Source organism: Crassostrea angulata, chromosome 2 (genome assembly GCF_025612915.1).
Source record: "Crassostrea angulata isolate pt1a10 chromosome 2, ASM2561291v2, whole genome shotgun sequence".
Lineage (NCBI taxonomy): Eukaryota > Metazoa > Mollusca > Bivalvia > Ostreida > Ostreidae > Magallana > Magallana angulata.
The window spans coordinates 15628515-15655978 of record NC_069112.1 but is presented as its reverse complement, the minus strand read 5'-3'; the positions used below and the strand labels follow the sequence as shown (position 1 = coordinate 15655978).

Below are 27464 nucleotides of genomic sequence, written 5' to 3'. Positions count from 1 at the left end.
AATCAAAACCTTTTTTTTTTATTTTTTTTCTTACATAATATCATATTTATCAGTTTTCGAAGTAATAAAAAGTATATCGTCTTCGAATATATGATGCAAATTATATTCATTGACAGCCATTACGTATTAATGATCATTTATTTTATTATATTGTGTTAATTATCATCAAACTCAAATTTTGTATTTAAACAGTTACCCGTTTTGCATAAATCTCCTTTTAGTCCCTCATCGCACCCATCCATGCAAGTTCCATTAACGTTGTTACATGTTTGGTCATGTAGACACTTTCCACAAGTTTCCAGACACTTTCTTCCAAAATAGCCATTTGGACACCCTAAATTAGATTATTATCAAATTTTCGTAATTAATAAAAAAAAAATGTTTGAAGCGTCTCAAAACAGAACAAAACAAAATGGCTTTTCAACACCTAAGCAACACGGTTACTTGATCTCACAAAATATGCACTATTTTGATTATTTTGAATTGATGCAGCTATTTTAATCTCACTGTCCCACAATTGTAACGGAATCATACTCATCATAAAAATGCATCAATGAAATAAGTACATCGTGTTGTTATTTGACAATCAATATAATTCATTAATTACATATTGTACATTGATAGGAACTTAATAAACATGATTACGGCTGCAATCTTACGTGTTTTACAGAGACCTCCTATGTATCCATCTTGACAACCGTTAACACATTCTCCTGTTGTTCCATAACATAACTGATCGTGACAGAACTGACTACAGCTAACGTTACACTCATTGCCATACAATCCAGAGATGCATTCTATATAAAAACAAATCACACTACGTTAACATATACAGTGAAACTACCGGCTGACTCAAGAAGTCTCGATCAGTTCCGTTTTAATTTCTTCAATACCCCCTAAAACAAGACAACAGCCGATCTTTATCGGCTGGTCAGTAATAAACATGGGATAATACCCTCTTAAAACCGGCATAAATACAGAAAAACAAAGACACGCCTCTGAGAGATGGTTTAGATACTTGAGGAATATCAACGATGTATAACAACATACAATGGCTTTATAGGGTGTATGTATTAGTCTGTTTATAGTATTTCTGTTGTTGTGATGAATAATCAATGGTGTGTTTATTCTTTAAAATCAATCTTTTTATTTTTATTTCTTGCATTTCAACTACGCTGTGCAAAACTTAACACTGAAATAAGTTAATTCCATTTGCGATATGTCAAATGTCAATAATACAAAATAGTTATTTATTAAGGTCTTCCGTTTCCAACGGAAGACCTTACTATTATTCTGAAAAATTTTCAAATTTCTTATAATTTTTTTTTTCTTCTAGACGCCAACTTTGATCCTTAATATCTCGCTCGTTTGTTCACCGATTGTTTTGAAATTTTCAGGACTGATAACATGCCGCGTGATGTTGTCGTTGCATATTTTAGTTGAGGAAAATCCCCATCCGGTTTTGAGTTATTCCCCTTTTAGTAAAATTTAACGACTTCTTTTGTCCAGGGGGGCTTAGCTATAACGATGACTGGCAGAGTCTCAAAGATGGGCTGGTTTGGAAGCTAATACATTGAATTTGTGCGAGATATATTTTATTTATTATTTAAATGCAAATAAAAGGGGTGGTATAGATGTTGAAACAAAGGTAAGAAAGAAATTCAAAAAAATTCGCGTATTTTCCGTGTTAGTTTTCTACCTGATAAAAATTTGTTAAAACATGTATTTTAAAAGATCTTGGTCTTACCAAGACCTTTCATTCGGTATACAGAAAAAGGGGCTGACCCCTATAATTAGGGAGTTAGATGCGTCAAAAGTTTCTTGTCAATAATTTGTAAAGCAATAAAAATTTCTAATGCATTATTGAAGCAAAGTTGTAAAGAAATTAATTTTGAATCCTTCCGTGGTATTCAATTTAATGTTTTTGTAATTTATAGCCAGTATTTGCAGAAACAATTGTTGTCAGTGCGGTCCATTTTGGGGGGGGGGGTGCGCACGTTTGGGAGGTTATGAAAGGGCTTTTTGTAATGCACTAACTGATACATGCAGCGCGCAAAAATAATTCTACATAAAATTCCCAAATGTTTTTATTCATGTGTACATATTCATTTCATAAAGATGAACGTCTTTGACCTTATTTTTGTTGTTTGTTTCATAACTGTGCCCCTTTCTATATTTAGATGCATTACGAGACTCAGGTAACCGATCGATAGAAGAGTCGCTAGCTGTATTCAGGCCGTCGCCTTGACGACAGTGCATATGCTTGTAGAGCTGGACGTACACATGTTTAACGCCCCACTGTGTTACTGTAACAGAGACATTTTGAATTGTTTCAGTACTGGGAGATGTGTTAATAAAATGGTTCGAATGCATGGTAATTAAACTCAACTTTTCTACAGTTCGTATACACGGCCGTCATATAAAGCACAATGTGTATTACTGACATGACAAATGTACGCTGGCAATTTAAACGAACGCGGGATTGCTCCCGATAGAACATTTCTTTTAAAGCAAAACAAAATACTGATTTCCGATGGGTATAATATTATCATCGTGGAGATGATTTTAAAAAGTGAACTTATATTCGTATACGATAATATTTGAATCCAAAGCCGCTATTTTTAAGTAACGGTTATTAGGGATATTAATTATGACTTGCCCCGCGTTTCACGTTTTTTACTTGCAATGCATCTACAAACGAAAATACCAAACAACCTTCGGTTTATAAATTATTTATTACATACTAGTACACAATATTAAAGAGATAATTAAATAAATTGTGCTTTATAATTGTACTCGCTATCTTCCGTGGAAATAATGGCATGGAAAAAATGTTATTCAATGTTCATCAAAAACGATGTAGCCTTAGCAATCGAAAATAATTAACAAACTGTTTATTGATAGATTGACACATTAACAAACATTCAGACCCGCAATGTATTTTTTGCAAATTCTATAAAATGTAGACTCAATAAGTGAATTTTTCCGTTTGGGGTATTTTGAATCACATGTGTACGCTATGTGTACATGTGCATATAGATTAATAGCCATATAGATAAACACTTTCAGTGTTGAATTTTTAAAAGATATTTTGTACATGCAAAGCAATGCAATGCAAGGGCTATTAAATTCGAACAATGTACATACGGTAGGGATCGAACTGATACTGGTTCTGCTTGTTCTACAAACAGCGAATGAAATGCGAAGTATTAGGGTGTTATTTTTTAAACAAATAAGTATTGCTCTCTTAAAACCTTGCATTACTAAACAAAGTATTTCATCGGAAGCATTATTAGTTACCTAAGCTGCATATATGTAGCTCTCCGTCTGGAAAAATTGAGTACCATCCGAAATTTTTCATACAAGTTGCAGCTAACATTACCTTAGAATTGCCGCTGTTCATAAATTCATTAAAAGACGCGCAGATTCAAGTGGTTATATGTCGTTTGATATGGGATTTATGATGTCTATTTATATTATTTTAATTAAGGACAGACGAGACGTTCCTCAGTTTTATATAATTTTCCATGATATTTCATTCCTTATTTATTAACATTTAAACCTGTTAATTCCAAAAAATTTAGAGTACATTACCAGGCTCGTTTTGGAGCTAGAATATTTCGAACTTTCCTTAAAATAGCACACAAAATGCATTTGAATGCTTATAAGTAAAGTCATACTATATATTTTAATATGAACACTTTATATTCAAACCAAAAAAATCATATTACATAAAAATTTAATTATGAAATAACAAAGTGGAAATCTTAATTCACATTGTGGAGATAGGAAAAAATGGAAGATACATGAAGGTCGCGTCTGACCTTAATATTATACAAGCAATAGCTTTCCAAAAGCTTGCCTGACTACCCAAATTTATTCAATGGAAGCATGCATCTATCAATTAGGCTATCTTATAAGAAATGAAATTTAATTTTCGCTGCGGATCATAAATTATTAAACTGAACGTGCAGAGTTTAGAAGCAATTTCAATCTTTTTCTTCGATCGAGTGCATGTACCTGTATATCACTGGAAATTAAATCATTTCATTATTTTAAATCATTTTAGGAATGTACATGTATCGAATAATCTCAAACAGCCATATTGAAAATTGAATTTGTTATATATTAGATGAAAAATCAAAGACATTTTGTTATTTCTAACCATATAGGAAAGGATATTCAAACACGTACATTTAGCATCGTTATTTGAAAGTGTGTGTGTGTGTGGGGGGGGGGGGGGGGGGTAGGTGGGCAGCTTCATCAAAAAAAAATTTTGACAAGGAATTCAAAAAATGGGGAATTTTAAAAATCCTAATCCGTAGGTGGGAGGGGGTATTTACATTTTAACTTCAATTTAATTCAATTAGAATTACTTTATTTTTTGGTTCCATTTATTACATGCTCCGACAAAACTGAAAGATCCATGATATCTCTATTTATTATATGACCAGTTAAGAAAATAGAGTGGGTAACACCACCTACACATCATGTGCTCTGGCCTAACTTGGACTCGCCCACAAATCGGCGAGCCAAAATTATGAATGAGACGTATTATGGCGCGAAGTCTTTCTTTACCATTCACGCAACAGCTGAGATCTCAGATAGATCCATCGGCATAGATCCATTGGGAGGGTGTCCACTATTAACTACATATATTATACTTTGGATTGAATGTTTTAGAAGAAATCTATCGAATTAACATACACACTTAATTGACTAACAATTCTTTGATGTACATTTACATTTGTACACGCGAGTGAAACCCTTTTCCAGATGAATGAAATCGCCCAATTGATCAAAAATCGGGTCACACGTACCCCACTTCGGCGAATTACTTGTACGTAGCCCCTCCAGTAAACATTCCAATTATATGAATTTATATTTGTTTTAATAAATCCAAACTGATGATTCTTTGTTAATGATGATAATCCAACACCAACTATTACTTACATTGTACTACTTAGACAATGTGTATCATCTTTTTGCGATGACACCTCCCTCTTTTTCTTTTTTTTTTTACCTTTCAAATATGGCAATCTATTTTTAAATCAGGATTACACACGTGCAATGTGAAAACCCTTTTCATTGAACACTCTTGCTTATTACATCCCATATAACGTTTTCATCAATTATGAATATAAATGTTGACACATTAAAGGCAATTATTAATTCAAGCTTGTGGGTGCCCCCCCCCCCCCCCCCCCGCACTTTTTCTCACAGCAACTAATTTTTTTAAAATTTACTTATAAAAAATTGAATTATCAAGGATGTAAAAAATTTATATAAAAATAAGGAAATAAGGATTGAAATTGAAGTTATATACATACTACGCCAGACCCCCCCCCCCCCCCCCCCCCCCCCCGGATTAGGATTTTGAAGATTTTGGGGAAGTTTCTTTTTTTTTTTTTTTTTTTTTGCTTGTCAAGATTTTTTGGATGAGTCTGCCCCCCCCCCCACTTTCAAAAAGGATGCTACGTGCCTGCATAAAGATAACAACATTCAAGGGCCTTCCGTCATTTTCAAGCCATGATAAACATGATAAAAAGGACTCTCAAAATAAGAAAATAGACGCAAAGTAAACTGCATTCATGGCATATGTTCACATTGTATGATGTGTCTCAAAATTCCTATTTTGGACTTGTCCACTATAACTACGAAAAAATTAATGAATGAGACATTCTGATTCTGGCGCGGAGTCTTGTAAATGAAATTTCCATTTATCTGAATGGATTTTTCCGTGAGGGTCGGGGTAGGTATAAAAATAAATTTAATCGTTCAAAGTTTTGAATTGTTAACAACGATATATCAGATCGAATGTTTTAGAACGATTTATAAATCCAAAATACAGTCATTTTTAATCGGTTGACGCGTGAGCATATGTATTAAGTAGGCGGGCATCCTTACACCCTATTAATTGAAGACAGATGAAATCGCGTCCAGCAGAACTCCCTGGCATTTTAGTGTTTGTTATTAAGGTTTTCCGCTCTCAGCGGAAAACCTTACTATTATTCTGAAAAATTTTCAAATTTCTTATTATTTTTTTTTTCTTCTAGACGCCAACTTTGATCCTTAATATCTCGCTCGTTTGTTCACCGATTGTATTGAAATTTTCAGGACTGATAACATGCCGCGTGATGTTGTCGTTGCATATTTTAGTTGAGGAAAATCCATATCCGGTTTTGAGTTATTCCCCTTTTAGTAAAATTTAACGACTTCTTTTGTCCAGGGGGGTTTAGCTATAACGATGACTGGCAGAGTCTCAAAGATGGGCTGGTTTGGAAGCTAATACATTGAATTTGTGCGAGATATATTTCATTTATTATTTAAATGCAAATAAAAGGGGTGGTATAGATGTTGAAACAAAGGTAAGAAAAAAATTCAAAAAAATTCGCGTATTTTCCGTGTTAGTTTTCTACCTGATAAAAATTTGTTATAACATGTATCTTAAAAGTTGTTGGTCTTATCCAGACCTTTCATTCGGTATACCGAAAAAGGGGCTGGCCCCTATAATTAGGGAGTTAGAGGCGTCCAAAGTTTCTTGTCAATAACTTAAAAAGGAATAAAAATTTCTAATGCATTACTGAAGCAAAGTTGTAAAGAAATTAATTTTGAATCCTTCCATAGTATTCAATTTAATGTTTTCGTAATTTATAGTCAGTATTTGCAGAAACAATTGTTGTCTGTTCGGTCCATTTTTGTGGGGGTGCGCACGTTTATGAGGTTATGAAAGGACTTCTTGTAATGCACTAACTGATAAATGTAGCGCGCAAAAATAATTCCACATAAAATTCCCAAATGTTTTTATTCATATGTACATTTTCATTTCAGAAAGATGAACCTCTCTGACCTTATTTTTGTTGTTTGTTTCATAACTGAGCCCCTGTCTATATTTAGATGCATTACGAGACTCAGGTAACCGATCGATAGGAGAGTCGCTAGCTGTATTCATGGCCGTCGCCTAGACGACAGTGCATGTGCTTGTAGAGCTGGACGTTCACGTTTAACGCTCCACTGTGTTACTTTGAATTGTTTCAGTACTGGGAGATGTGTTAATAAAATGGTTCCAATACATGGTAATTAAACTCAGATTTTCTACAATACGTATACACGGCCGTCTTATAAAGCACAATGTGTATTACTGACATGACAAATGTACGCGAACGCGGGATTGCTCCCGATAGAATATTCTTTTAAAGCAAAAAAAAAATACTGATTTGCGATGGACATAATATAATTATCATCGTGGAGATGATTTTAAAAAGTGAATGTAATATTCGTATACGATAATATTTGAATCCTAAGCCGCTAGTTTTAAGTTACGATTATTAGGGATATTAATTATGACTTGCCCCGCGTTTCGCGTTTTTTACTTGCAAAACATCTACAAACGAAAATACCTAACAAACATCAGCAGCAACTTATAAATTATTTATTCCATACACAATTCTAAAGAGGTAATTAAATAAATTTTATAAATGCTTTATACTTGTACTCGCTATCTTCCATGGAAAAAAGTGGCATGGAAAAAATGTTGTTCAATGTTCATCAAATACGCTGTAGCCTTAGCAATCGAAAATAATTAACAAACTGTATATTGATAGATTGACATATCAACAAACATTCAGACCTGCAATGTGTTTTTTTTACAAGTTCTATTAAATGTAGACCTAATGACTGAATTATTTACCGTTTTCCGTCTGCGTTATTTTGAATCACGTGTGTACGTTATGTGTAGCCATATAGATGAACACTTTAAGTGTTTAATTTTTAAAAGAAATTGTGTACATGCAGAGCAATGCAATGCTAGGACAATTAAATTTCAACAATGTATATGGTGAGGCCGGTCGGACTGATACTGGTTCTGCTTGTTCTACATATAGCGAATGTAAGACGAAGTATTGGGGGTGTTATATTTTAAACAAATATAAGTACTGCTTTCTTAAAAGCTTGCATTACTCAACTTAGTATTTTATTGGAAGCATTCTTAGTTACCTTAGCTGCATATATGTACCAATGACAATGAACTTTATTCTCAATAAACTGTGTTTACAGTGTAGAGAAGATATATACAAAAATTACATTGTGAAGAAGGATTAGTACATGTACACGCTCGGTCTGTATCCCGGAAAAATTGACTACCATCCGAAATTTTTCATACAAGGTCTACACACTTGCAGCTAACATTACCTTTAAAAATACATTTTAGAATTTGCCGCTGTTTATAAATTCATTAAAAAGACGCGCAGAATCAAGTGGTAATATGTCGTTTGATATGGGATTTATGACGTCTATTTATATTGTTTTCATTAAAATTATTTCAAGCTTGTGGGTGGAATGAAATCAGTTTCACATGTTATATGATATAAAGATGTCCTCTCCCCACTTTTTCTCGCAGCAACTATTTTTAAAAAATTTACATACAAAAATTGAATTATCATGGAGTTGCCCCCCCCCCCCCCCCATTTTGGTAGCATGTTAAAATAAATGATATGAAAATCATGAAATTATGGGTGAAATTTTGACAATTTTGAAAAATTCAAAATTCTTCTTTTTTTTGCTTGTCAAGATTTGTTGGATGAGTTTGCCCACCCCCCCCCCCCCCCCCACACACACACACACACTTTCAAAAACGATGCTACAAGTCTGGAAATTACTCATTTCTTTATTCCCTTCTTTAATAAACCAACAAACAACCGATCCAGATAAATATAATTACATGTATCAAAAATAAACTTCAAAAACAAACTACACATTCATCCATCACCCACAATATTGCCTTTTCGATATTTGTCATCGTTGTAGACCCGTGTAACAATCTGTTAAGTAGGTGCTTGCACGACAAAAAAACCCTTGCTGATCTACATTTTCATTAACGCATACAAAGAAAAAATATATTTTGATTGAATTTCTTTTGATGTAAAATTAAAAAAAAAATTAAAAAATTGGTTCTCAGTCTCTCTTTATGCCTGTTTGTTAGCGGTTAATCCAAGTTCATTTCGAATATCCTTTTGTAATTTAAAAAATGCGAAGTAATTTTTTTTTATGCAATATTTCGGATAAAGCAATGAAGAGTTGTTTCTTGAAATTTTATTAGACCATAAAATTGTAAAACGCTAACATTGAAAATTGTGCCCGATTTCTTTCTTTTTTTAAGGTAAAACTTTATTGGTTTAAAAAATGATTCTTTGAGACAAACAAATTGACATAATCAATAAAAGTTTGACAATCTCTAACTGCAGGTCTGTAGCTTTTAGTCTGAAAAAGAATCGGATGGACGACCTAGGACACAGATCGTCCATCCGAATTTCTTGAAAATTGCCATTTCTTTCGTACGCGGACGCAATACTCACCGAGACTAAATGGTTCGTATCTTAAGTTTTAACTGCTTTGAAAGATAATATTGGTTTTCTGATAATTATGAACATGAATAATTAAATAAAAATGGTTAAAATTACAGGAAAATTACCGGCACCGGTCTTCTCCATGCGCGGATCTAGAAGGGGAAGGGTTCCAGACCCCCCCCCCCCCAGCGAAATTTCTTTCAATTACGTGTACATTATAAACTTACCAAATATGCCTCGGACATCCCTTGGCAAACTCAAAAAACCGTCTGACTTTTCAACCCCCACCCCGGAAAAATTTTCTGATCCGCACATGTTTCCCCTCCTCGGAATACAAAATTATTCTTCAAAACCCCCTGTAAAATTTCCAGGATATCCGCATATATACTAAGAGATTCATTGGCGCTTGCGTTCGATAAACATGCGTGTAAAACGTTTGCCAATGGTCTTTTTACCTTCGTACCGGGCATAACTATGTGAATAAAATGCGGCGAATCAAGCTAGAGACAACGTGTTAAGATCTGTATTTGCTTATAAACATGTAGTATCATCGTGCAAAATGCACTGTTCAATTATAATTTATTTTTTACTTTACTTGTAAAATTCAACATCTGTTTCGTATAATTTTTTCTCACAGTTTATTTCTTACAAAGTTACTTTTTTATTTAGTGATTGACACTTTTCAGACTTTATATGTGATTTCAAAGAGACAGAGTGTCATGTCTCAAGGACTGTTTATCTCTTAAAACAACATTGTGCAATTATCAGATTTTCATTTCTTGGACATCAAAGACTCATTGAGTTTATTTATTTATTTTATATCTGTGAACCTTTCACTCAGCTTACTTATATCATTACCTGTCAATTTATACTCATTGTTAAGATTCTTATAAATAGTTATGTACAATTGTCAATGCGCAGTCTGGAATACGGCGGCCAGCCCCGGCCACGTCCGACTCTCCCAGAGTCTTGAGTCCGGAGGCTACTACTGGCCATATCCGACTTGGCCTCGGGCAATAGATCATACTGAGCTGTTCCCTGCACCAAGGGAAAAAAATTCTGGTCTATTGACTGTTCAAGCATTAAATAATTGTTTTATTACCTAATTCCTTTTTTAGTTTTCGGGGTTTACAATTTGCATATTGCAGATGGTTTTCGTGCCATTATGCAATATACTAAGATATTTTTTTTCATCTTTTACATGCACAGAACCTGTTGCATGCATTACAACATCTCAATTTAATAGTAGTTTAAACAAAAGAAGGGGGGCTTAAACCCATTAGATTTTAAATAGTCTTTTACCTTATTTGAGGCTTTAAAGCTGTTGATTATTTGATACTCCATTTTGATAACATTGAATTTGGTTTCACCAAGTACTAAAAACAACGTCTATGTAAAGGAATATACATTCCCTGAGAACTATCGAAAGGATGTAACATTAACATACCCGCGTTCTGAAATACGTTGCCGGTCCAATAGATTGCAGTCTATTGACCAGCGGTCTAATAGATCGCAGTCTATTGACCGGCAGTTCAAAATAGACGCAAATATTTAATTGGTAATAAAACAACAAAAAAATTAGGTAATAAAATACTTTGTTTCTCAGTGTTTGTACATCTAATATTGTACTATGGTCAGCTATAAATTTTTTGTAATACGTCACAAGTATGACGCAGCTACGACGGAAAACCTAATCGTTGCTTGCAACGAGCTCGTCTCTAGTTATGAATTTATGATTCTGTTTGTTAATAACAATTCAACATCAATCATTAATTAACAATGTACACTCTAGTACGCTAATACACAATTTTGTTGCGATGACCCCCCCCCCGGCCATTATACCCATTTTTAAATCAGGATTACACAGGTGCTTGCATGTGCAGAAGACAATCTGGAACTTAACTGATAACTATATCATCTCTTTGGAAATTTATTTCTCCGTAAGCAAATACGTGTAGTAACTGATACATGCAATTGTGAAAACAATAGAGGAATGCATGATCTGCGCATAATAACTAACTGCTTGATACAATATTTCTTTTTTCCAACATGTTTTAAGTCAATGATAATATGAAAATATATGCTTGACTTCATATCGGAAATTACTCATTTTCTTTATTCCCCTTTTCAATAAACAAAACAAACCAGCAGACCAAATTGATCCCGATAAATACAATTATCAAAAATAAACCTAAAAAACAAACTACACTTTCATCCTTCACCCACAATATTGCCTTTTCGATATTTGTCATCGTGGTAGATCCGTGTAACAATCTATTAAGTAGGTGCTTGCACGACATAGAACCGGCCCTTGCTGATCAACGTTTTCATTAATATATATAAAGGAAAAAAATATATTTAGATTTTTTCTTGGATTTATTTTGCTGTAAATAAAAAAGAGAAGAAATTAGTTCTATAATATATATGCGATGTAAATCATTTTTTCATGCAATATTTCGTATAAAACAACGAAGAGTAGCATCTTGAAACTTCATTCAAAATTTTATTAGACCTTTAAATTGTAAAATGCTAACATTGAAAATTGTGCCAGATTTCTTTTTTTTTTTAAGGTAAAACTTTATTGATTAAAAAAACTGATTCTTTGAGAGAAAATAAATTGACATAATCAGTTTAACATTCTCTAAGTGCAGTTCTGTAGCTCTTAGTCTGAAAAAGAATCGGATGGACGACCTAGGACCCAGATCGTCCATCCAAATTTCTTGAATATTGCCATTTCTTTCGTACGCGGACGCATGTTGGCCGAATACTCACTGAGACTAAATGGTTCGTATTTTAAGTTTTAACTGCGTTTAAAGGTAGTATTGGAATTCCGATAATTTTGAAAATGATTAATTAAATAAAAATGGTTAAAATTACCGTTAAATTACCGGCATCGGTCTTCCCCATGCGCGAATCTAGAAGAGTAGGGTGAGGGTTCCAGACCCCACCCCAACCCCCGCAAAATTTCTTTCCATTACATGTACAATATAAAATTACAAAAATATGCCTCGGACATCCCCAGGCAAACTCAAATAACCGTCAGACACTCACCCCCCCCCCCCACCCCAGGAAAATTTTTCTTATCCGCGCATGCCCCCTCCCCCCCCCCCCCCTCAAAAAACAAAATTATTTTTCGAACCCCCTGTAAAATTTCCAGGATCTCCGCATACATTCTAAAAGATTCATTGGCGCTTGCTTTCGATAAAAAGTGCGAGTAAAATGTTTGGTCTTTTTACGTTCATACCGGGCATACCCACTGTGTGATTATAATCGTCGTCCATATATATTCTGTGTATATTGAGTCAATGATGATGAGATAAGTTTCTCAAAATAAAATGCACATGCAAAAAAAAACAACATGCGGCGAATCAAACTTCAGACAACTTTTAAAGATCTGTATTTGCTTATATACATGTACTTTGTTTCTTTTACACAGTGTTTATACATCTAATATTGCACCATGGTCAGGTATCAATTTTTGTATTACGTCACAAGTATGACGCAGCTACGACGGAAGACCTAATCGTTGCTTGCAACGAGCTCGTCTCTAGTTAAGATAAATAATTCTTAAATAACATTGTACATTTAGAAGAAAAATATAAGCTACAGCTCTTAGGATTTTCCTTATTCTGTTTAGATAATGTTTAAAAAGAATGTAACAATATTTGAATCTCTGTAATGATCTAGTCACACATTTACGGATCAAGTCCACGGTTCTACTTCAGAAAATTTCAACAGTTGACGCCAGAAAATCTAATGATCGTTAATTGATAGCAAGTTAGAAAAGATGCAGATTTTTTAAAAAGTATTTCTAACATAGCATTTATAAGCACACCCCTTCTATTAACACTGTGTTCATCGCATAGAAACTACATGTATATTTTGCGCTATATTATAGCGAGCTCTAAGAACCAGTGTGCGCGGGAAAACGAACGAGCTAAACCTACAGTTCATCAAACAAAATTTTTTGTCTACGTCCCATACTGCTCTCTAATGTTTTCACCCGTGGTGCTATGCCAAAAATGGCCGACATTTAACTCGTAATTTACGGTGTCTTAAGGTTTGAAGACACGTTTAGAGTACCGAATATGCTTTGGCGAGAATCAAGAGATTTGTTAGTTGCTTCCATACCTTCGAATTGAGTCGAGATACGTAAACAAAGAAGAACAAATTTACGGATGACGTCACAGTGCTCTCGCGCTATATTTCCCGCGATAAATTTAGAGGTGGATCAAACATCTGTATTGCGTGTACATGTACTAGCTATTTCAGTATAGACTGTGATACCTGTATCATTGACATATAATTTGTTTTTTTTTAATATAGAGATTATTTAAATATATACTTGCAAGAGCCATACTTTCCTGTCATATCGATTCATTTTTAAGCTAATTGTGCATGCATGTACAGTAGGCAGGTAAGTATATGAGTATATGAGTAGGGAGGAAATAAACAATAGGATATTTTGAACTAAATAAAAAGGAATAAAGAGAAAAATTAAACAGTTAAAAAATTTATGTGGATATTGCATATAGTCAAACCATTAAATTTAAAAGTGGGAAATTACAAACCTACAGACAGGAACCGGGCTCTCTCTCTCTCTCTCTCTCTCTCTCTCTCTCTCTCTCTCTCTCTCTCTCTCTCTCTGGAGAGGGGTAGAGGGTTACGTTTTATGTATCATGACCATTAAAATAAGTACGTTTGCCCCGGCATACTTATTGTAGAGATATAATTTCTCAAAAATTCTTTGACGTTCGTTGATACCTTCATAACACTAGGTTGACAATGATGCAAGGTATGTGTAATTCTTGCTGCGCTCGCCAGAACGGTAGCACTGTAAAACATATTACAAATATTGACTGAGGTTGAGGGCAACATTAACCACTTCTGTGCCACAGGGCCGATTTTGGGCCGATCACACAGTTGCGTAGAGTGCCACGGGGCCGATTTTGGGCCGATTTAAACATAAGATATTTAATACATATTTTAAAGTTTCAAAGATAAAAGTAATGAAATTTTTGCATATTTAAAATATTATATATTGCAATTTTTGTGGATTATATGTGATTTTTTCATAAATTAACAAGAAAAAAAATATTATATGTACATATGTCCTACATATAATATTTAAAAAATAAAATAAAATTTGAGACAGAAATGATTCCAGGTTACATGTATGCTCTGTTTATGGTACGAACGAGTTCTTGCTCATAGCAGTATTGAATAAATGAAATAAAAACAACTACATGTACTTTAAAAATGAAATAATTTGCACTGGTAATCAGGTTAGAAAAATAATTGACATACGAAGCGATTTAAAATGACGTCATTTTACATAAGTGACGCCATAATTACATGTGCGTGCTCGTATATTCTGCTGTTTGGTGCCATGCCCCCGCCGCCCCCCCCCCCCCCCCCAAACAAATGTTATTTACAGCACAGAAAAAGTAATATCACATCACTTAATTTCTATATTTACTGCTATTTTCTAACTAGAAATGTCAAAATATAGTTATTTGTCATACAAGTATTTGCCGAATACAGTGGAAACAAGTATTCGTTTTAAAGGAATGATCGGCAATAATGATAATATTGATAGCTAGAAGCAATCAACATGATCAGTTTGATGTAAAATAATTGAAAAAGTACTGTATTTTTACAAAATTGGAATATTTTGAATCTGCATGTACACCATAATTTCATCATTATAAACTGTCAACAAATTTAATTTTGAAATAAATTTGGGGAAAACCGTCGTAAACTCCTTGTCTAGTTTTATATCTTAAACGTAGTTATTAAATGTTAATGTATCTTCTTTTTCTTCAGAATATTGCGTAGGGCTCTTTTAAGATCATTAACACGTATACAAGGAAAGAGTTGTATTAAAACAATTTAATGCGACTGAAAAACATTGAATACCATCATAACTTGCTATTGAGGTCGCATTATAACGTAATATTTACATTTTCCAGTGTCTTTGCCTGTGATAACACTATGTATTGATTTTGTACTATAAAACCCATAACTACAAATAGGGGCGCTAGCGGAGTTTTCCTATTTATATTTAAATAGTTAATCGTACAATGGCTTAAAATTATAAAAATATAAGTAATGAGGAATCATTCTTTGAATATTATGAGATGATAACTCCGGTCGGGACGTGATCAAATCTATCATATAAAGCCCTTCGGGCTTTATTGGATTTGATCACGCCCCGACCGAAATTATCACCTCATAATACTCAAGGAATGATTCCTTATTCCTTATAGTATACAAGCCGTCTTCCTAGCTATTATTATGCAACATCAATAGTTCGAGGTCAGTTCATGGAGCATCTTCTTATGATTGAGGTCAGTTCATTGAGGTCAACTGCATTACTGAATGAATCTTTCGATCGAAATTCTTACGCGTGAGACAAAATGTACATTCTTGAATTAACAGGTCGAACCGTATTTTATGTATGTTTGCATATCTTAAGGTAGATGAACTGAAATAAAACTGAGTAAAATGTTACATAAATACCAAACCAAACTTCAAAGTTTTTATAAGAACTACTTAAGCAAGCGGAATGCGTGCGCACGTGGAAGCATTTGCCGGATGCCTCATATGGACACAACAGTGATCGGCCGAAGCCGATCACAAAAATATGAACAAAAAATGTGAGTTGTGTTTTTTATGTAACATGGTGATCCAAACAAATTGTCAGAGTAGAATTCTTGCATGATACCATCATATTGTGTTTCACAGGTAAAACATGGTTTTGAAAATGTTAAATGTACTGATTTTTGTCAATCTTTTACTAAAATACAGGCTTTAAGTGTAATGCTTATGTTTTAAATGCGTCACAATCTCCTGAACATTCATTTTCATATTTCCATCTTCAGAGTACAATTCCTTCTATTTCTTATGGAAAAATATAATTAATTCATAGCTCTATAGAAACAGTCAAACTGAAAATTACGCGCCCCGTTTATCGATTGGTCGAACCCTTCATCGACTGAAACTGTCAGGACTTAAACGCTCCGTTTATGGATTGGTCAAAATCTACAGCGACCTAAGAGAAATCACGGACTGCACGAAATAATCAGGATGATGTCAGACACAAAGTCTCACTGGAAACGATTTGGTCGTTTCTTTTAGCTAACGTATTGTATGTACATTAAAAGTAATTTAGTGGATTTTACTTACTTTATACAATCAATTTATAATTTTTTTAAAAGAAAGTTGTAAATATAAAAAATGAAATGCTTTTTTTTATGATTTATGTGGGTTATGAAGGTAGCGATCATTGCAGGAAAAATGATGCATTTTTTTCTGCAATATAGCCACCTTCATATTCCGCATGAAACACCAAAGAAAGCATTTTAAAATTGTTCAAATAATCATCTACATGTGTTTGTATCAGTTATCACCTTTAAAATAAATAAAAGCCTTTTTTCAAATAACAATTTAATGCCATTCAATTATTATCACACGTAAAATTGTATTTAATTTTAGAACTTCATCATTTATCAATTAAATGTCGGGTTCCTTGAGAAAATAATTCAGAATCTTTAAAATTAACTACATGTAACTGGGACGTAAAATGCATACATAATTTTGAAATACTTATAAAAGATTAAATGTTCTCATGACAACTAGTGTTACGATCGAGATGAAGTTAACTTGTTTAAAATTAAAATTATATAAAAGAAAGGCGCCTGCATTTTCACCCAATGTGTACTCAGTCGTTTTTGTGACACGATAAATATATCCCACACTCCCTAAGTATTTAAAATTATAGATTATCTTTTGTAAAGATGAATTTTGACTAATAGAATTACCCTAAACATGGGCTCAAAATCATTTTACTGAATGAGAGATTTACTGTCATTCTAAAATTGAAAATCTACAAATATAATATTGTCTTCTTGAAAGGTTTAAATATTTGTTTGGAAAAATATTTAAAATTATACATAACCGTATTTCACCTAAATAATTAATCTAATTTTCATTATCGTCGTTCTTTGCGTGAGAGTAAATTTGGCAATAAAGAGCACCCACTGAAAGTGCTGCGATTTGCAGGAAAAAATTCCATAGCTCTCTTGTTCGGAACTATGAAAATGCGACCTGAACTGTGTGCAATAATTGTCGGTTAACTTTACTTTCGATCGGTTTGTTACAACGCACTTTGAAAAATTACGCACTTTGAATTTTTTTTTACATACATGTACTATAGATCCATATTTCAAAATCCATAATTTTCTTTCCGAATTGTAGGGCTATTTCAACAGAAGAAGCCGTCAAATAACTTAGTGTTAAATATTAAATTATAATAATTATGTTTATAATTAGCTAGAATGTACATTCAGTATAAAGAATGTTGAAATAGGATTTCAAAAATGAATACATTCTGTTAATCATCCATTTCATAATTTTGTTTGCATAAATTGATGCTAAAAAATATTCTTTACTCCACATAAGAAGTGAAATTTAAATAACGACTGAAGTAAATTCAAGAGCTAGCGACTTTATACTTAGACATCATAAACTGGGTTAGAACAACATTTTTAATGTTTAAAAATACATTCTATGTCTAAAGTGGAATAACATACCTGGAAAAAGTCACTCGAATTAACAGTAAATTTTTTGATTATGAAAGATATTATGATGAATAAACTGTACATATGTAAAATAAAAGAAATTTTGCTGTTTTGGGATAAAAAATGAATATCTAAAAATTCAATTCAGTAAGTAACAGTAAAAGCCCCCAATGGATTCGAACTAGGGATGTACGGATCATAAGCCCAACACTTTAACCACCCAGCTACATGTATGAAGTAAGGTACATGTTGCTGTCGATTAAATCCTTTTAATATAATGAAATGTCGTTACGATCATAGGTCAGCCATTTTGTGACGATGTGTTATTCGACCTTAAGAAAGAAAATGAATTTAAAATCCATTGTTTATACTTTTATATGGTGTTAAATTGATTTGATCATCGCTTTACAACCCGCGAAGTTGGGAAGGGGAAGAAATATGGAATGTATGAAATGTATATGTGCCCTATTGAATCTTTTTGTTTTTCTTTTCAATCGGCGCGGCAGGTGCAATAATCCCCTTCAAAGAATTGTTTCATAAATCTGTTCATTTGTATCTGATCTCTAATAAATTGGCAAACACAATTCATCAGACATCTGGGAGGAACTGAATCCAGCGGTAGGATTCATGTTCATCCAGCGCATGAGAAACGTCCTTCTCAGTACCATCTGCCTCAATTAACTTTAATTAATTAGATCTCTAACTAACGGACCCACACCCTTCCCGACTTTCTGTGTGTAGTATGCACGTCGATGATGACTTCATTTTATACATACCAACAACAAAAAAATAACATATATATGTTTTAATTTTGGTATAATGATTTATCAACGCAGATTAAAGTCAGTTTTATTGACCACGACAGCTAGTACAGGCAACATTATCACGAGAGCGGATCCTAATCTCCGGTGACTTTATAAGGATAAACAAGGATAAGTGTGTAACCTTCATAGCCACAGGAATGATATTATATTACTGACTGTGTTGTTAAACTCTTATTCCAAGTCACATGGAAGGCAGTACAATAAAAAGATCGTGATCGGCCAGTCTCTCTGGGTAAAAAACGAATGGTCAGTTAAGAGACTTTATATGAATGAAATGACTGATGGTCAGCATACCAAATCCAAGCCTGAGAACACCAGATATTAAACCGGCGGTCGCCAGAAAATTATATGGCGGCCGCCTGATAATAAATGGCGGCCGCCACATAACTATCTGGCGGCCGCCAGATAAAATATTTTTCCTACGTGGCACCAACGAGCTTCCGTACGATTTATCATGCATTGTATATGTATCTATTGTCATGCATTGCGAAGGTGTTTTAGTGTTGGGTAGTATACATGTACATTGTACTTACTGTACATGTACGTACGTATAAATAGTTAGCATAACTAAAAACCACTTTTATGCTATCGTTATTGTTTCTTTTTTTAAATTTAATTAAACTCATTGCTGTTGTAGCTTGCGTCTATCCTTTTATTTTTTTTATGTGTATAACTTTTTTTATCGAGTTGCTCACTATCAAAAATTGAAATAAACCTATTAGCACGCAATGACAATATTTATTTGAACCATTTTACAAGTGCTTTGACTTTCGGTGGGATGTAACGAACTATAGTTTGCTCATCAAAACAAGCTGTCAAATATTGATAACCATTTTATCTGATTAGCTACGAAAAACTCATTATTTGTTCGCACGCTTATATAAACATTTAAACTGTTCTTTCTTATTCTTATGCATAATCTAAAACTTCTTGAAGCGCGTGCATAACCAATTTACCGTCATTTATCTTACCTCGTTTTTTAGCTAGATAAAACATAAATCAAAGCCCAATATTGTTCGCTCTAGAGATACAATGATAAACATTACAAATTAAGGTTAGAATTAAATAAATACAAATTTCTTTCGGTGAACATGATACTGTATCATCATGTTCGCAATACAGACCCTCGCTACGGAACACAAATCAACTTCGTGCATTTTATATGTATGTAACATTGTAGAAAAAGAATTAACCATAGTATTACATTCTTATATCTCTTTTAAAATGTTAACAATTGCCTGCATCAAGTCAACTAACCATCTTTGTATGTAAAATGTTCGTATCTAAATCACAGCTGGAAATAGATATCTTTTGTTTTCTATACACAACCGTTGGTTATGCGTGCCATCGATGAAGCAGTCGTGACTTTCAAAATCAGAAAATTCTTTTTGTGTGTGTGTGTTTTTTTTGTTTTTTTTACAAATGTTGACGCTGTTTTAAAAAAAAAATATGCACCCCTAGATTAAGTCGGACAAGTGCCATTGCGTTCAATGCATTCATATCAGATCAGACTAGAGTCAATTGCAAACTGCGCACAGTCCAAGCTCTTGTTAAAACGGCTCTAGATGAATAATTTGATAAATGATCATAAAGTGCATGTACAAAAAAAATGCTTTGAATATGAGAAATGATTGAACGATTTTTCTTTTTAAAGTTAAATTTTCAAAACCCAATAAAAAGGTACATGTATATCAGATAAACACTTGCGTTTTTCATTTCAGATTTACTTTTATTATTAAATATATACTTATTAAAAATTCCATTTAGAATACTACGAGTAAAACAGGTGCGCTAAACGTCAATACGTCAATTTGACGCGAAAACCCCGCATTATATAATAACGTCATAAATTTCGTAACGTCATATACCAGTGACGTTATATATTTGGCAATTCAAACATTTACGTTGGCAGCGAAAGGGTTAATTATATTAGCCTCCGAGGGACGAATTTTGCCCAACTTGAAGCGGACGGCAATATTTTCGATCCAAGGGGGCAAATATAATCAATGTTGCTCGAAAACACGGTCAACATTTGTTTTGTTACATGAAAAAACAAACCAATCGATCAGTGGTGATATTCCACTGCCCGTAAGAATTAAGTTACATATGTTTTACCTGATTTTACTTCAAAGTAACTCGCAAATCTTTCTTTCCGTTATGATAGCGAACCGTCGCATTGCGCGCCCGTTGTTTGCTTGCCTTGACTGATTGCCTATTATGACGTCACCTTGTTTTGGAGTCGCGAAGAGTTATTTACGTCATCGTTTACGAATCAACAAATCAGACGGATAAATTGAAGTAGAGGGAAAACTCTCTAAATATTATTCCTAGCCGGTCAATATTAAAAAAATATTGACCGGTCAATATTTTTCGGACAAGCTTATATTATAATTATTGACTATTCGTCTATATAGAGTTATATAGTGAGAATATACTACCGAATATAGCAAAAGTCAATATAATAATAATAATAACTAGATACGATCTCGTTACGAGTAACGAGTAGGTCTTCCTTGCGATTTCTGTTTTTAATTATACCATGAATAATCGATATAATTTTAGAATTACCCCCCCCCCCCCCACACACACACACTTTCAGATAATGTATACAAATCCCTAATTACGTAACAAATGGGTGTTGCAAGGAGTTTTCCAGATAGATATTGGTACAATTAACAACTTTGCTTTTATAATGCATTACGAAATCTTAATCGTTTTTATGTAATTTGTAATATACTTTACGAGTTTCTTGCCCCCCCCCCCAAAAAAAAAGGGGGCCAGCCCCTTTTTCTTGATTTCTTTGAAAAGGTCTTAAGAATACTAACAATTTTTGTTCTTACACCCATCTAAAATTGTTGATCATTTTTGAGATACAAATGTATGAATATTTTAGGGGCCAGCCCTCTAGATCCTTAATGGGGACAGGAATTCGTGTTTTGATAAGTGGAATCGATTTAAATCATAAATTTAAACATTTTCTCTTCTATCATGTCTAACAAAAAATGTCTACTTCTCTAGTTATATTGCGTCAAAGTTTAAGTACTTTGGCCCCTAAAAATCCCTAATTACGTAATAAATGGGCGTGGCAATAATTTTCTCTAATAGATTTTGGTACGATCAACAACTTTGCTTCTATATTGCATTACAAAGTCTTTATCGTTTTTAAGTTATTTGTAATAGAGTTTAAGAGTGCCTTGGCCCCTTAATAAAGGGGCCAGCCCCTTTTTATTGATTTTGTTGGAAAGAACTTTTGATTCTCTACCACTTTTGTTATATATGTCTAAACAAAATATCAACTGATAAAAAGATATAAATCAAAACGTGTGAAAATTTTGAATGAAAATTCGTGCCCAATTTTCGTGCCCAGGCGAGCTCCAAGAAATGGCGCAACAGGCATTAAACAACTACATGCTGCACAACTTCAAACTATAGTCTACCTATCCTGAAAATTTCATATTCATATCTCTTATGGTTTCCGAGTTTATAGCTGCACAAAATGGGTCGTCAAAAATTACAAAATGGCCGACAATTCGGTAACGGAAGTGACTACGAAAAAATTAAGAAAAATGTATGAAGTTTAGATCACGCCCAACAATCTGTGAAAAAATGGTTGAGATCGGTCGAATAGATTTCGAGAAATCTCGTGCACAAAATTTGGAGAAAAAAAAATAATAATAACTAGACACGATCTCGTTGCGAGCAACGAGGAGGTCTTCCGTGTGTTTTAGAACATGAAATACTTGTACGACCTTGGTTTTGCTATTTAACGACTAAACGTGATTTAACATATAAGACAAAGGTCTACATTCCAAGGGACAGATACTATTTTGTTTTAGATGTATGAGCTTTGGTTGAAAACATTTAGATCTCTAATTCGAGGGGCAGCCTCTTTTTACTCGTATCAAATGAAAAGTCATTTATTTTTAAAGATATTTTGTTCAACAAGTGTATAGAAATTTGTTACCATTCTTGAGATGTCTCAGAAAGAGCGTTTTAGGGGCCGATCCCTTATCTCCTTATTGGGGTCGTTTAACGAAATTTTGAAGAATCCATATTGTTTAGTAGATCATTTTGAGTATCTTTTCTTCTATACTGCATTTCAAAATATATTTTTCCTTTCTGAGATATCGGTGATCAAAGTTTTGGATTTGTGACCCCTTAAAAACCTTAATTACGTACCACATGATAAAATCATGACACTGCTTGGATACATAACTGTAAGATAAACATATTTGCTTCTATAATCTTTCACAAAATATATCTCAGTAAAGGGGCTATAGATGAAAGACTTGAGAGCCCTTTGGTCCCCTAATTTGAGGGGCCAGCCCCTTTGTCTTGAAATCAAATAAAAGGTCTTATAAATATAAAAAAAATTAACATTATATGTTTTAACAAAATATTATTCAGAAAAGAGATCAACAAAGAAAACCAGAAAAAATTATGATATTTGTTTAATCTCAATTTTTGGGTCCAGGCGAGCTTCGGCGCTTTTTGCGATCGAAATGATTTTAAACCTTTATGCACAATTTCAATCTTCCGTCTACCATCACTGAAAATTTTAAGTGTATGTCTGCTATAGTTTAAAAGGAGTACTGCCGAAAAAATACCTCTCTGAAATTCGACAAAACGACTATATCTCAAAACCTGAAGTAATGTCATCAATAAAAAAAAATTGCAATACGGTTCACATCGTCATCTATTAGATCGACAAGTTTCATAAAAAATCAATTGAGTAGTTTTCGAGATCTTGCGTGCACAAAATTTGTAAGAAAAAAAAATAATAATATAGAAGAATAGAGAAAAAGGAACAAAGCAATAACAATAAGGTTTTCCGTTGGAAACGGAAGACCTTAATAATAAGAACAATAGAATAATAGAAGAGTCATCCGCTGAAGACGGAAGACCCTAATAATTAAAGAATGTTTTTGTCAAAATCTTAATGTACGAGTGTTTTGAACTTGTACTTCAGTCAAACAACCCCTTTATTTTGAATCTTAGTTAGAAAGTAAAAAAAATGGAGAGAAGGAAATAGAGAGAAAGAACAAATCTTGGCTCCGGCGAGATTAGAACACATAGCCTTTGCATGTGTCATAACAGTATTTCATCGTAGACTGGTCCTCTGTCTCTATCGTACGAAATATATATCGCACATATCAGACAGGCATTGCCAGTCTATATTTCATCATCGAAGGTTCACGTCAAAACATGGCTGACGTGAAATAATTCCCGATTTTCTCTTTGAATTTGGGGCGTTTCCGCCCGGGACAGGAGCTGAATTTTTGTATGAGATGAAAAACAACGTGTAAGATGTCTCACTACTCAGGTTTGGTAACAGTGCGAGGTCATTTGAAATGTTGATGCGTGTTTGTGTCTGGAGGGGGATGAAAAGGACCGAGCTTGATTTTCGTCGTAAATAAATCGAAAGTAGAATTTTGAGGTGTGGATCTCGGATTCGGTTAACGACAATTAGGGGAAGTCCTAAAACAATGACTGATGCATTTTACACATGTATTTCAGAGTAGTGATTTTTACATGTCAAACACGAAAATTAAAACTCAAATGCCAAAAAGTTCATAACTCTGTTAATAATGAACGAATTGGTCTGGTAATTAGTGCGGTCATCTAGAATGGTACTAAGTTGAAATTATAGGTCCGAGATCAAAGATCAAGTAAAATCGGGCCAGAAAAACTAAATGATTTTATGAAGGGTGGGGGGAGGGGCGGTGGTCGGTGACTTCTATATTAAACGGAAAATACTAAATTCCCAATATCACTAGAGTTTGAGATACATGCTTGACCTTTATTTTGCTATTTACCAGCTAAACATGATTTGGAAATAGAATGAAAAATCCTTTGATTTTAAACAGACTCTTTTCTTCAATGTCTATATCCTCTTTTTCTTTTACAAATAAGTCATAAATGTATTGGACTTCTCGCCCTTGATTTGTTTCTGATATATGTATAAGAGCTTTGATTGAAACATTTAGATCCCTCTTATCATGTAATTTGAGGGGCTAGCCCCTTTTTCTTGATATCAATGAAAGGTCCCTTAATATTAAACACATTTTGTTCAACAAGTGTTTAGAAATTTGTTACTGTTTTTGAGATATTAGGGAAAGATTGTTTTAGGGGCCGACTCTTTATCTCCTTATAAGGACCATTAAACGAAACTTTGGTGGTTAAATATTATTACGAATATTATTTTGAGTATCTTCTCTTCTATATTGCATTTCAAAATATTTCTCCTTTTTAAGAAATAAATGATCAAAATATTGGACTTCTAGCCCCCTTTAAAATCCAAATTATGTCACATATCAGAAAACTCTTAACAAATATAGGTAGATAACTGGAAGATACACATTTTTGCTTCTATAATAGATTACAAAATATTTTTCATTAAAGAGATATAGATAAAAGACTTTAGACCCCTCTTGGCCCCTTATATGAGGGGTCAGCCCCTTTTGCTTGGTGTCAGTTGAAAGATCTTTTATAGATTAATTTTTGATGCTCTACATGTGTTAGCAAAATATTGATTAGAAGAAAGATATTCGTGATCAAATCTCAAATTTCGTAAAAATTGTCAAAAAAATTTAACATCAACATTTTCAGTTCCGGTCGAGCTTCAAGGATGATGACTTCTGGTCAAATCTAAAACAAGCAAGCAAATCTACCATAACCACTCTATCTTGGATATAAATTTCAAGTCCCTAACTATAACAGTTTTTGAGGAGATGCGTGAACAATATCATGTTCCAAAATACATGAAAAAGGGAGATAATTCAGAAGCGGAAGTGAATTTTCAGACAGGAAGTAAGATGCAAAGAGATATTCACCTAAGACATCATCCCTGTAAAAATCATTAAAATCGATTGAGAAATGGCTGAGAAATTAAGGGTGACTACCAAGAAGAAAAATAATAATATAGAAGAATGAGAACGCGTAGAAAAACAGTAAGGTCTTCCGCTGAAGACGGAAGACCTTAATAATAAAGGACTGTTTTTGTCTAAATCTTAAAGGAAGAGTGTTTTTCAACTTGTACTTCAGTCCAACAACCCCTTTATTTTGAATATCTTTGTTAGAAAGTCAAAAAAAAAACAAAACAAATGGAGAGAGAAATTGAGAGAAAGAACAAATCTTGGCTCCACACGGCCTTTGCAGGTGTCATAACAGTATTTCATCAAAGGTTCGCGTCAAAACATGGCTGACGCGAAATAATTCCCGATTTTCTCTTTGAATTTGGGGCGTTTCCGCCCGGGACAGGAGCTGAATTTTTGTATGAGATGAAAAACAACGTGTAAGATGTCTCACTACTCAGGTTTGGTAACAGTGCGAGGTCATTTGAAATGTTGATGCGTGTTTGTGTCTGGAGGGGGATGAAAAGGACCGAGCTTGATTTTCGTCGTAAATAAATCGAAAGTAGAATTTTGAGGTGTGGATCTCGGATTCGGTTAACGACAATTAGGGGAAGTCCTAAAACAATGACTGATGCATTTTACACATGTATTTCAGAGTAGTGATTTTTTTGTGTCGTTTACTATTATGTTTGACTGTTTTATATCAACAGGATTGATAAAATTCTTATAAATGTAGAAATAACGAAATCAGTAACACGTAAATTTATTCATAAAAAAATTGATGACAGTAATTTCCACAGTTCTAACATTCATAAGTAGTTCACACGCTATCGTAGATACAGACTAAACGGAAAACAAGAAATATACATGCAACAGAAATATTACACGGCTGCTTACATCCCTTGCACTGTGTAAATTTTAAGTCCCCGTACAGGCTATACTCGCGGCTTGATATCGGAAATTTCTTCTTAATGGTTCAACCCGCTGCAAATTTGGCAGAAAAACAGAATGAGGTCCGAGGTACATTTACACAAAATTTCTTGAGGATTGAGTGAAGGGCTCGGGAGTTAGAATTTTTTTCTACAGTACATGTCAAACACGAAAATTAAAACTCAAATGCCAAAAAGTTCATAACTCTGTTAATAATGAACGAATTGGTCTGGTAATTAGTGCGGTCATCTAGAATGGTACTAAGTTGAAATTATAGGTCCGAGATCAAAGATCAAGTAAAATCGGGCCAGAAAAACTAAATGATTTTATGAAGGGTGGGGGGAGGGGGGGGTGGTCGGTGACTTCTATATTAAACGGAAAATACTAAATTCCCGATATCACTAGAGTTTGAGATACATGCTTGACCTTTATTTTGCTATTTACCAGCTAAACATGATTTGGAAATAGAATGAAAAATCCTTTGATTTTAAACAGACTCTTTTCTTCAATGTCTATATCCTCTTTTTCTTTTACAAATAAGTCATAAATGTATTGGACTTCTCGCCCTTGATTTGTTTCTGATATATGTATAAGAGCTTTGATTGAAACATTTAGATCCCTCTTATCATGTAATTTGAGGGGCTAGCCCCTTTTTCTTGATATCAATGAAAGGTCCCTTAATATTAAACACATTTTGTTCAACAAGTGTTTAGAAATTTGTTACTGTTTTTGAGATATTAGGGAAAGATTGTTTTAGGGGCCGACTCTTTATCTCCTTATAAGGACCATTAAACGAAACTTTGGTGGTTAAATATTATTACGAATATTATTTTGAGTATCTTCTCTTCTATATTGCATTTCAAAATATTTCTCCTTTTTAAGAAATAAATGATCAAAATATTGGACTTCTAGCCCCCTTTAAAATCCAAA

General features: G+C 33.6%; 1 protein-coding gene across 1 annotated transcript in view; it reads right to left on the bottom strand.

Moving 5' to 3' along the window:
• The window catches only part of LOC128171678 (multiple epidermal growth factor-like domains protein 10), a 50345-nt gene that overhangs the window by 6096 nt on the left and 16785 nt on the right, over positions 1–27464 (bottom strand). The window contains exons 5-6 of the mRNA XM_052837452.1: positions 660–797; positions 197–334 (exon numbers count right to left, since the gene is read on the bottom strand). Coding sequence (XP_052693412.1) covers positions 197–334; positions 660–797 — 276 coding nt within the window. The remainder of the gene's footprint in view (positions 1–196; positions 335–659; positions 798–27464) is intronic.